The sequence below is a fragment of the Balaenoptera ricei genome, chromosome 8, assembly GCF_028023285.1.
Source record: "Balaenoptera ricei isolate mBalRic1 chromosome 8, mBalRic1.hap2, whole genome shotgun sequence".
Classification (NCBI taxonomy): Eukaryota; Metazoa; Chordata; class Mammalia; order Artiodactyla; family Balaenopteridae; genus Balaenoptera; species Balaenoptera ricei.
Window position 1 is genome coordinate 77103078 of NC_082646.1, and position 13412 is coordinate 77116489.

General features: G+C 34.8%; 1 protein-coding gene across 1 annotated transcript in view; it reads left to right on the plus strand.

The window, feature by feature from the left end:
* PRMT3 (protein arginine methyltransferase 3) overlaps positions 1-12480 on the plus strand; it is a 135827-nt gene extending 123347 nt beyond the window's left edge. Inside the window, exon 16 of the mRNA XM_059929595.1 lies at positions 12332-12480. Within this exon, the coding sequence (XP_059785578.1) occupies positions 12332-12441 (110 nt within the window). The 3' untranslated portion in view covers positions 12442-12480. The remainder of the gene's footprint in view (positions 1-12331) is intronic.
* The last annotated feature ends 932 nt before the right edge of the window (positions 12481-13412 follow it).

A 13412-nucleotide genomic window follows, 5' to 3' on the forward strand; every position in this document is an offset into this window, starting at 1 on the left:
AGTTTATGAGAGTGAGATATTACTAAAACTCATTGAACTGCACATTTTACATGTTACAGTTCTATTGTATATAAATTACACCTTAATAAAGTTAATTTTTTAAAAACCCACACTGGACCGTCAGGATATCCAGGATAAAATCCAGATTCCTTACCTGGGCCCTTTACAGTCTGACCATTTTTCATCATTTCCAACCCCACCCTGTCACAACCACACATAAGTCCATCATATGCTCCAGCTCTACTGCTCATTTTTTAGCTAACTTTCCTGTCTTTTCTTCCTTGCTTTTGTCTAGGATATTCTTCTACCTAGGAAATTGTTTTGACCTCTTTCACTTGATGAATTCCACTTTTCCCTTTATGACCCAGCTTATTTCTGTAAATCTTTCCTCATTGTCCTTAGAAGGTTAACTGCTCTGTTCTTTGTTCTCCCAGATCAATTCATGCATACATCTGTGTTAGAACATACCAGTGTGCTGTGGTAAAGGGTTCTAATAGAAGATGAGTTAATTTGCCTCTATCACTTCTTTTTTATCTGATGTAGTATTTGGCATATTAGAAATATCCTGCTGAACGAATGAATAAGTACAGTAATATGCGTTGTCATTGAAATTAATTTCCTCTCATCACTGTGGGTGACACATGCCAAGGGCATTTATCTAGCTGCTGTATTTGGTTGCCCCATTTTGTCAGCTCTGATGTTCTCAGAAGTTTCGGCATGGCTGAAGAGAGTTCTCTGTTGAGTTAAAAAGTAGTTTTTGACTCTGTATGGCATAAAATTTTTAGATAAAATTAAATAAAGCCAAGAGTCTAATCAGGACAATTTGCTGTGTATGTACTGCTTATTTTACTGTCCAGAAAGTAATATGACAAGATTTTTTTAACAAAATATTGTATACATAGCTGTACAGTTATTCTGCCTAGTGTGTGTGTGTGTGTGTGTGTGTGTGTGTGTGTGTGTTAATATCTTCAGTAATGATAAATATTTTTTTTCAGAATGGTAAATCTACCGTTGGGGGTAGACTGGATTTTTGGAAAGCAAGAAAAGACAGTGTGAATAGGGAATTTCTCAGACTAAGAATTTTACATTTGGCCAAAAGCACAAGGGAACTATAAAATGATGAGCCTAGTTCGTTTTTGCTTCGTTTTGGGCTTTTGTTGTTATTTTCACAGCCTAGTTCTAACAATAGTTTCAAAAGAAGTACTCTACAACATTTGAGAACTTCCTGCACTGTGGGAGTTAGAGACCAGACTTCCAGGATGAATACTTTTAGAGGGTTTAAAGAACACTTACTTTAAATTCAGGGTTTTTTTTTTTTTCTTTTCCTTTAAAAATAATGTACAATTTTATTGTAAAAACTTATGTGGCAGTATTTATTTTAAAACTTCAGATCTTTTTCTTGTGATTTGGCTTTGAAAAATATTATTAAAATCAGGCTGTTTAGTTCTCTTTCTCTATATATTATTAGTAAGGTCTTATGTGATGGAGAATCCATTTCTTTTTTTTTTTTCTTTCACTTTTTAACTCTAAGCTTTAATAGTGATAATAATGATTTTTTATTTATCTCCCTTGTGGGGAAATGAAATTTTATTGCTCTGGAAGAAACTCATTTTAAAAAACAACTAGGACAGAATTGAAATGAAATCAATTTTGTTCTTGATTGAACTGCAGCGCTGCTTTGTAGTATACTAATAGCCGTCTGCCAGTGATAAAAACAAAGTGATATAGCTCGGTTCCATAGAGAGTGTCCTTTGCAGCTCTCACCACAGTATACACACTTAACAGCATCAGTCATTTTATATCTATTTGACACTGATTAATTACTCTGATACATTCTGGTATTATAGCCACTGCCTTGGCACTTTGGTCAGGCTTGAACAATTGAAGTGAGTGCAGCAGTGTGAACTATGTATTTATTACTGTGACCCTTCGTGCTATTTAATTAACTTAAATAAGTGCTGTTTGCACCCCCATTTTGAAATTAAGGTTATTACAGAAATAGTTATTTTACTGGTATTTCATTTTAAGACATGAAAATTACAGCATCAGCTTATAAGACAATGTTATAACTTTTTTTTAAAATAAATTTATTTATTTATTTATTTTTGGCCACGTTGGGTCTTCGTTGCTGTGCGCGGGCTTTCTCTAGTTGCGGCGAGCGGGGGCTACTCTTTGTTGGGGTGCGCAGGCTTCTCATTGCGGTGGCTTCTCTTGTTGCGGAGCACGGACTCTAGGCACGTGGGCTTCAGTAGTTGTGGCTCGCGGGCTCTAGAGCGCAGGCTCAGTCGTTGTGGCGCACGGGCTTAGTTGCTCCGCGGCATGTGGGATCTTCCCAGACCAGGGATCGAACCTGTGTCCCCTGCATTGGCAGGCAGATTCCCAACCACTGTGCCACCAGGGAAGTCCCTTAATGTTATAACTTTTTAATTATTCAGATATTTTAATTTAATATTGGTGCTTAAAATTCTTTCTTTTGTGAAAATTTAACAAAATTATCCACTGCCAGTTCATCTTGAGTTGGGCTATATTTTAAATTAAGGGGTACGTAGACTACTTAAATATATTCTTTAAACTTGAAATGCAGAATTAGTTAACCTGCTTTATAGGCACCAGGGAACATTTCCATTTTGACCCTACACTAAGGATTGAATAGGACAGTTACAAACTAACCAACTTAACATTTTTTTTAACATGTCTAAAGCAACTTAAAGAGCAGCAACCATTAGGGCACATGCACTAAAAAGAAATATTTGCAACAAAACCTCATATACATCAACAAGAAAATCACTAAAGGTAAATGCTCAGAGGATTTCTTTTTAGATGGTGGTTAAACATTTGAAATATTAATAATACCCATCACTACTGATAATCACTGAATTGCAAATCAAAGCAGTCAGATTCTGGTTGTTGTTTATCTAAATAACAAAAATGTTTTTATTGTTTTCTTTCATTCTTTTTCTGTTGTTGCTTGGTTTCTCATAACGCCCAGTATTGATGAAGATGGCAGGAATGTAAAACTGGAACACACTTTATGCGTTTTTTTAAAAAGTATTCCACTTCTCATAATCCATCCTAAGGAATCGAGTGAAAATTTACTTTTTTTTAAAAATCTTTGCTAGGGCTTCCCTGGTGGCGCAGTGGTAGAGAGTCTGCCTGCCAATGCAGGGGACACGGGTTCGAGCCCTGGTCTGGGAAGATTCCACATGCCACGGAGCAACTAGGCCCGTGAGCCACAATTACTGAGCCTGCGCCTCTGGAGCTTGTGCTCCGCAACAAGCGAGGCCGCGATACTGAGAGGCCAGCGCACCGCAATGAAGAGTGGCCCCCACTTGCTGTAACTAGAGAAAGCCCTCGCACAGAAACAAAGACCCAACACAGCCCTAAATCAATCAATCAATCAATCAATCAATCATCACATTTAAAAAAAAATCTTTGCTATTCTAAGAAGTGAAACTAACATTGTTGTAATTTGCTTTTCTTTTAAGTGTCTTGCTTTATAGAATTTTTTCATTTTTATATAAACAAATCTTCAACCTTTTCCTTTTGGTTTCTGACTTTGGTTCCATACTAAAAAATTTTGTATTACTATATTTACACATTTCTCTTGACTCCTTTCCTCAGTGAGTTAAAATGCCCTGCTTACCATGTACTGAATCTCCATAATGGATCTTTTGGTTTCTCTACTATATTCTATTTATCTATGAATTTATTCCTAAGCCACCACGTTTTAAAAACAGCTTTATTTTATATCTACATACAGTAAAAATGCACACATTTTAGAGCTTCCCTGGTGGCGCAGTGGTTAAGAATCCGCTTGCCAATGCAGGGGACACGGGTTCGAGCCCTGGTCCGGGAAAATCCCACATGACGCGGAGCAGCTAAGCCCGTGCGCCACAACTACTGAACCTGTGCTCTAGAGCCCGCGAGCCACAACTACTGAAGCCCGTGCACCTAGAGCCCGTGCTCTGCAACAAGAGAAGCCACTGCAATGAGAAGCCCACGCACCACAACGAAGAGTAGCCCCCTCTCGCCGCAACTAAAGAAAGCCCACGTGGCAACGAAGACCCAACGCAGCGACCCCCAAAAAAATGTCCTCCTTCTAGAACTTGCAATCTCTTTAAAAAAAAAAAAAATCACACATTTTAATTGTGCAGTTTAATGAATTTTGACAAATGTATACCCCACCCTAGTTAAGATATAGAATATTTATATCACTCTAAAAAGTTTCCTTGTTGATCGCCTCTGCAGGCAGTCATCCCCACTAGAGTTGGTCATCCCCAGCTTCAATTTCCAGACCAGGAGAACCACTGATCTGCTCTCTGTCACTGTGTATTAGTATTACTAATAGTTAAGGCATTAGTATTCTTTTAGAATTTTATATCAAAGTTACTATACAGAATATACTCCAGTCTCTTTGCTTTTAGCGTATTTTAAATATTCATCTGTGTATCAGTAGTTTGTTCCTTTTTATTGCCAAGTAGTATTCTCTTGTATGGACTTACTGTAATTTACATACGCATCCACTTGCTGCTAGACTTTTGGATTGTTTTCAGTTAGGCGCCATTATGGATAAAATGGCTATGGACATTCATGTAAAAGTTTTTGTGTGGGCATATGTTTTCATTTCTCCTGGGCAGATACCTAGGAGTGGGATTATTGGGTCTTACGGTAAATATATATTTAACTTTATAAGAAACTGGCATACTTTTTCACAGTGACTGTGCTTATTCAACATTCCTACCACTGTTGAGGGTTCATTTGCTCCACATCTTTGTCAACACTTATATAAAAGGGCAAGTCATTTTAATTTGTCATTCTATTACATGTATATGTAGTGACAGCTGTGTTTTTAATTTGCATTTGCCTTATGACTAATGATGTTGAGCATCTTCTCATATGTTTATTGGTCATTTGTACATCTTTTTTTTTTTTTAAAGTGTCTTTGATTTTTTTTTTTATAAATTTTTATTTATTTATTTTTGGCTGCGTTTGGTCTTCGTTGCTACACACAGGCTTTCTCTAGTTGCGGCGAGTGGGGACTACTCTTTGTTGTGGTGCGTGGGCTTCTCATTGTGGTGGCTTCTCCTGCTGCGGAGCACAGGCTGTAGGCACGTGGGCTTCAGTAGTTGTGCCTCGCAGGCTCTAGAGCACAGGCTCAGTAGTTGTGGCGCACGGGCTTAGTTTCTCTGCGGCATGTGGGATCTTCCCTGACCAGGGCTCGAACCCGTGTCCCATGCATTGGCAGGCGGATTCTTTACCACTGCACCACCAGGGAAGTCCCTGTACATCTTTTTTTGGTGAGGTTTCTTTTTAAATATTTTGCTCAATTTTTGATTGGGTTGTCATCTTATTGAGTTGTAAGGATCTTTATATATATGCATACAAGTTCTTTGTCAGATGTATGTGGTGCTAATATTTTTATTCCAATTTCTAGTTTGTCTTTTCATTTTCTTAAGGTCCTTTGAAGTCTGTGCTTTTGTGTCCTAATTAAGAAATCTTTGCTATCTTAACATCAAAGTTTTTCCTATATGGTTCCTCTAAAAATTTTATAATTTTGTCAGTACATCTAGGCCTATAATCTATTTCATGTTGATTTTAAGAATAATAGTTCATCTTTTCCCAGATGTGTATTAGGTTGTCTCATCCTCATTTCTTGAAAAGACTATGCTTTTCTCATTTAATTATCCTGGCTCTTTTGCCAAATATTAATTGACCATATATGCGTAAGTCTATTTCTCAGCTTTATTTGTTCCATTAATCTGTGTCTGTTCTTATGCCAGTAAGACACCGTGTTTGTAAGATCATATGTCCTACTTTATTCTTTTTCAAAATTGTTTTCACTATTCTAGATCCCTTAAATTCCATATAAATTTAAAAATCAACTTGTTAATTTCTGGCAAAAAAAAAAAACCTACTAGGATTTTGATAGGGACTGTGTTGAATCCATAGATTGCTCTGGGGAGAATTGACATCTTAACAGTACTGACTCTCATCCACAAGCAAAATGTATCTCCCCATTTACTTAGATCATCTTTAGCAGTGTTTCATAGTTTGATGTAACTAAATGTTACATATATGTTGTTATATTTATCTCAAGTATTGCATGCTTTTTCAGTGCTATTGTAAATGCTATTGTGGTTTTTTATTTCAATTTCTAATTCTTCATTGCTCACATGTAAAAATGCAATTATTTTTTGTATTGATCTTATATCCTGAGATTGCTAATCCTTTCAGTTCTAGTAGCTTTTTTTTTTTTTAATATTGCTTAAGGATTTTCTATTTGTTAAGACCATATGATCTGCAAATAAAGACTGTTTTACTTTTTTTCCCCCGGTCTATATATTTTTTTCTTCCCCCACATCTTAATGCTGTGACTAGGACATCCAACAGAATACTAATTAGAGGTGGTCAGGATGAGCATCCTTACCTCAGTCCCCGTCTTAGGAAGAAAGCATTCAGTCTTTCACCATTAATAATGATGTTATCTATAGTTTCTCATAGATTTTCTTTATCGGGTTGAAGAAGATTCCTTCTATTCCTAGCTTGCTGAAAGATGTTAGAAATTGATTTTGTCACAATTTTACTCCAATAAAAAAAAAGAAATTAATTTTGTCAGATGCTTTTTCTACGTTTGTGTGAGACAATCATGATTTTTCTCTTTTGTTCAAAGGATTTTTTTTTATTTCTTATGCAGCAGGTTCCTATTAGTTATCTATTTTATACATATTAGTGTATGTTCAAAGGATTTTTGAATCTTTTTTCATAAGGGATATTTACCTGTAGTTTTCTTCTAATAAATGTATCTTCTTTTACACTAATACGTATAAAATGGATAACTAATAAGAACCTGCTGTATAAAAAATAAATAAAATTCTAAAATTCAAAACAAAAAAACTTATTTTATTATCAGGATAATGCTGCCCTCAAAAGATGAGTTATGGAGTATTCCCTCCTCTATTTTTTGTACATTTGGTATTACTTTTCCTTAAATATTTGATAGAATTCCCCAACGAAGACCTCTGGGTCTGTCTTCTTTGTTTTCTAATATAAGCATTTCAAGTTATCAGTTTTTCCTCTAAGCACTGTTTTAGCTATCATCCACCTGTTTTTACATGTTGTGTTTCATAATCATTCAAATCGAAATGCTGTCTAATTTTCTTTTTGATTTTTATTTTGATTTATGGAATATTTAGAAGTCTTTAATTTCTAAATATTTTGGGATTTTTCAATTATCTTTCTGTTACTGATTTTTAATTTCATTCAGTTTTGGTCAGAGAACATATTCTGTATGATGTCTATATGTTTAAATGTATTAAGATTTGTTTTATGAACCAGTATATGATCCATCTTGGTTCTATAGATGTCAGCCAGGTCAGGTTGGTTAATAATGTTCAAGTCTTCCATATTCTTTCTGATTTTCTGTCTAGTTGTTATTATTATCAACAAAGGAGAGGCGAACTTTGCAATGATGATTGTGGTTATGTCTGTTTCTTCTTATGGTTCCGTCAGGTTTGCGTCATACATTTTGAAGCTCTGTAATTATATGCACACAAAAGTGTATGATGTCTCATTTATGAATTGAACAACTTATCAATTCGAAATGTCTTTGTTTATCTCTAGTTATTTTTTTTTCCTTTAGTCAACTTTGTGTGAGAGTAATATAGCCATTCCAGCCTCTTTTTGATTAATGTTTATGTAGACTATGCCTCTCCTTCCTATTACTTTTAACCTGTGACTTTATATTTCATTTTATCTCCTTCCTTGACTAATTAGCTATACTCTTGGGTTTGTTTCTATAATGGTTGCTCTAGGGTTTCTAACATGCACCTGTAGCTTATCAGAGACTAACATCAAATGATATCATACCACTACATTTGTAGTTTTGACTCTTAAAACAATACTCTTCTGTTTACCCCCTCTGATCCTTTGTGCTATTGTTATAAAAACATTTCACTTCCCCAAATGTTTTAAACCCCACAATACAGTGTTACTATTTTTGCTTTAAACAGTCAATTATCTATTAAATAAATTTTTAAAAGGAAAAAACATCTTATATTTACCACGTACTTACTATTTTCTAGCACTGTTTATTCCTTTGTGTAGATCCAGGTTTCTTTTTGATGTCATTTTCCTGATGTCTGAAGAACTTCCTTTAACATTTCTTGTAGTGCAGGCCTCCTGGAAAAGAATTTCTTGCTTTTGTTTCTTTGAAAAAAGAATTTTTTTCTTATTTTTCATTTATTAAGGATTTTTGCTGGATATCGAATTTTTAACAGGTTTTCTTTCATCACTTCAAAGATGTGTCCAGCTGATGAAAATTTTGAGATCACTCTTTTCTATCTTTCCTTATATGTAATATGTCTTTTTTTCTCTGAATATTTTACAGATTATTCTTTTTATCACTGGTTTTCAGGAAGTTAAGATGTGCCTTGATGTGTTTTTGTTATTGTTGTAACTTTTTTTTTTTTTTCTGCTTATAGGCCTCAATTTGCAGCTCTTTAAAAATCTAGACATTTTAAAATGGATGTCAAACACTGGAAGTGTTATTTTGCTGAATGTTTGGATTTTGGTTACTTTCTTTGAAAAAGTATGTGAAGTTTGCTTTGGCAGGCAATTAAGTTATTTAAAGATTACCTTGATCTTTACAAAAAATGTTTTAAAGCTTTGTTAGAGAGCAGTGGTGTGGCCTTTACTCTTTGGGTGGTGTAATGCTAAAGCGTAATCTGGTGTCTCTAGTGAATCATCATAAGCGTTCAACAGGTTCCTTCTATTCTGGCTGCTTGGAATTCAGACATCTCCCAGCCTGTGTGAGCTCTGGGAATTGTTCAGCTAATTGCTCCCTAGGTATTGTTCTTTGCTCAAAATCATGAAATTTTACCATACACATACAGAGATCAGTATTTAGTTAAAGTCTCAAGAGAACTCAGTGAAGATTTCTGGAACTCTTTCCCTGAAAATAACATTTGAAATTAATTGTATCTCTTTTTTCCCCCGTAATAGTAGTACATCTGTATTCCTTTTTTTTTTTTTTTTTTAATTTATTTACTTTTGACCATGTTGGGTCTTCGTTTCTGTGTGAGGGCTTTCTCTAGTTGCGGCAAGCCGTGGCCGCTCTTCATCGCGGTGCGCGGGCCTCTCATTGTCGCGGCCTCTCCCGTTGCAGAGCACAGGCTCCAGACGCGCAGGCTCAGTAGTTGTGGCTCATGGGCTTAGTTGCTCCGCGGCATGTGGGATCTTCCCAGACCAGGGCTCGAACCCGTGTGCCCTGCATTGGCAGGCAGATTCTTAACCACTGCGCCACCAGGGAAGCCCCACATCTGTATTCTTAATTTCTGTTTTATGTCATATTGCATTGTGTAGAACATTCAAGAATAATGTTAAACAATATAGTGATAGTGGTATTTTTGCTGTGTTCTCACTTTAATCTAAATGCTGCTGTGTTTGCTTTTTATCATATTTGCTCTCAGATTTTGATAAATATTCTCTCAACAAAGAAAGTTACTCTTAATTCTTACGTAGATAAGAGACTTTTTCTATGACTAGATGAAGTTTATTAGTAAAGGCCCATTTATCATTATGTGGTAATTTGAGCATGTGTATGTCCTAAAATCCTGCAGTTTCCATCCTAGAGAAACTCTTGTCTTATGGACACAACAGACATATATAACAGTAATCATAGCAGCATTATTTGTAATAAAAAAAATGGAAATAATTTAATGGAAGAACAAATAAATAGCAGTCTATTAATACAGGATACATCTCTGTGAAGTGGAACTATTTTGAATAGGTAATGGTAACAAGAAATTAGAATCATGGTTACCACTGGAGGTTGGAGAAGAGATGTGATTGGAGGGACACAGGATCATAATACGGGGTTTCAGTGGTCTGTGTAAAATTCCAGCCTGATGTTGGGTCTGTGGAGATCATTTCATTATTTTTATATCTCAAGTATACATTATCTGTCTTTTCATACATAGGAACTACTGTAGAGAAGCAACTGAATTAAGTAATTTACACTAAGACACATTGCTTATAAATCGGAAGGAATTAACAAGCCACTAATTTGTAAAATTCAACACTTGTTAACTTGTGTTGATAATTCAGTAACAGTAATTTAAACCTAATGACCAAGTTGGTAATTACTCTTTTCTGTCATATACTTATAAAACCAATAGCAGTTTATCGTAGAGCAGCTACTCATTTCCAATTTTAGTATCAATAAATGATAAGTTCAGGATATGACTGTTGGTATAAAATAACAATTTTTAAATGTTGGTAAAAAAATAGAAACAAGAAAATATTGCCTACATATTCAAAAATGGAAAATCTCTTAGATTTGTTGAAGATACTTATGACTTCTTCCCTAGGTTAATGTCTTAATGGTCAAGAAAACATGTATTATAGCTTATTAAAGTTATAGAATAAAAATTATTATATAAAATTTAATATTAGTAAAATTTTTATAAAGTGGCTAAATGTTTTTACAAATAATGTCATAGAGTAGTAAAATTTTGACTGTCTCATGTCCATTAAAATGTATTAAAACTATAATAATCAATTTTCAGGTAGAGATATGGGGGTACTAGAATGTAGTTGAAGAACATGGGCTCTGGAATCAAACTGCCCTGCTTAACATCCTGGTTCTTCCCTAACTGGCAGTATGACCTTGGGCAAATTGCTTAGCCTTCCTGAACCTTGTTTCTCATCTGTAAAGTGAGGGAAACGTACTTAACCTCACAGAGATATTTTGTAATCATTAAGTGAGATAAATCACATAAAGGCTTTAAAATAGGGCTAGCACAAAATAAGTGTTAAATAAATATTAGCAATTATTATTGTCTAATAATTAACCTGAACTTTCTACAAAGTTTGTAGAACTACCTCATAGGTAATCTTTGTCAGGCTATTGATGAGCTTGGCGTGTGATGTAGTTTTGTTTCATTTTCTTAGTAATATAGAGGAATAGGTCAGATACAGAAGCCAAAGAAAGCCAGATGTACGTATTAACATAACACCTACACGTAAAATCACTGTTATATTAGGTTACATAGACTGCATCTTGGGCCACATTATTTTTTCCATTACTCTAATTCCTTAATTTTGTATTAAACTATATAAGCCTTGCCTTTTTTACAGGCTGTGTAGAATGTATCAGTAATGGAATCTTTATACTCTGAAGTATAACTATGAGGTGGTTATGTTGTGTTTTACTGTGTTATTTCACTACCATATTGAAAAGCATTCAGATTCTTTATCCCTTAATGTGGGGGATTTGATTTGCAGGGTTTTTTAAAATAAGATACTGATTCAGTATTTTGATAGTTTTATATAGATTCCACAATCATTTTATATGGAGCCTCACTGTATCCATCCAGATTTTCAAAGCTATACCTGATAGTATTTGCTGTGATTTCACTCTTATTAAAGCAAGGAATGGTGATCAGTTACAACTTAACAATCTCGTTTTTATTTTTAAATGGCTGTTGGTAAATAAATGAAAAAAACTTAAAATGAGAAGTATCTATAATCAGAAAAGCACGTAGATATAATTCCATTTTGGAGTAAAACAAAATTTGGAGCATACAGGATAAGTTTTTAGAGAATCATTCTTTGCCTTGTATTTTTTGTGTTCACTCTTTTACCTGTGTAAACTCTGTTTTACATTTACGATGTGAGTATCTTAAAGGCCAACAGCCTTGTCATGTGCCTCTATAAAATATACATTTATTTTCACAGCTGTAATTTTTCATTTCCCCAAAATACCATTCACCAAGGGCTCTCTACACGTGTTTTCTCTTCCTTAAAAGCTGCTCCATGTACACTCCTTAAGGTAACCTTGACTTTATTCCTCAGATAATTCATCCATTAATTCTTGTGTAACTTTGCCTTTTACTGCCTTCCGACCATCCCCAATCCTCACTTCCAGCACACTTTAGACACATACCTGTTGTATAATTGTTAATGTAGCTGTTTCTCTTCACCCCTGACCATGAACTCTTTGAGGGCAGGGGCCATGTCTTATTTTTTTTTTTATGCCCAGGACGCACCATAAGGGCTCATATTGAGGAGTCCAATAACACAGCCCCCAACCCTGCAGTGACCACTGTAGTTTTGCTTACTCTTTCACAAGCATTTGACACTTGTGCTGGGTAAGTTAGATCTGTTTTGTTCAAAAATTAAACGTAAAATTGCCCTAAAAAATGTTAAGTTAAAAAAAAATTAGTGAAACATTTCACAACAAAAAAAGAGCAATACTAGGTCTACTGTGTTACTTTTCTGCTACACTGTATTCCTTGAATTCTGAAACACACTTTTTGCCTTTCTTCTATAGGTGAAGCCTTGAAAGGAAAGATCACAGTGCACAAGAATAAGAAAGATCCACGGTCTCTCATTGTGACCCTCACATTGGATAATTCAACTCAAACTTATGGTCTCCAGTGAAAAGGCCACAAAAGCACAACTACTTTGCAGTTTTTGTTGTGGGGGGGGGGTGGGTAGGGAGGGGAGGGAGGGTTTTATGTGAGCACATGGATGATGGGTCCTTTCCTGAGCCTCCGCAGTAGGAGAGAAGCATGGCAGGAATCTGAGGATTCAGCTAAGGAGGGCACTGCCTGATCCTGGTGATCCACCGCCATAATCACATTCTTGGAAGTCTGGTCAGTGAGATTTAACCAAATGTAACCCCTACATTGAGTTTACCTGTATTGAAAGTCATTTAAATTGGCCTAAATTTGGAACAGAGATAGTCTTTTGTTGTTTTTAATAAGTTTCTTACTATAAATTTTAAACACTAGTAATTGATTAGTTATTTGGATGTTTTATTAAACTAGTAACTGTACACAAGTTATTACATATTTTATTGCAGATTTCCTTTCTGAGGAGTAGTTTTAATTGTATTTGCTAGAATATCAGGATATAATACATTAAAAGAGCAAGCATAAGGGACTAAAATATGGAAACGAGACCACACAAATTGTATTTGAAGACAGCTTAGTTGATTGCTATATAATTCTGTTCTCATTTTTTAGCTTCTTCTCTCTTTGCAAATATTCTTGAGTCATATAGTTTTCTAGTATTGCCCAGGAAATCTAGTTTCATACATTTACCCTAGGTTTCATAAAAGTTTTTAAAGATTGGGATAAATATGTACTTATTTACTAATACTTTTTTCAAACTAGATTTATGTGAAAAGTTAAACATGTAACTGTTAATATACTTATATCACTCTATACAATTGTGTCATTTACAATTATTGACTCAGTTTGAAATGCAGAACAGAAAACATTCAATTAAATGTATACAACAACCATTAGCATTATAAAGTGACATTTCAATATATTAAAGCCTTTTATAAAATCAGAAGCATTTAAAACAAGTCTTAACAAAGGAATCACTTTTAAGATAACGGAAAT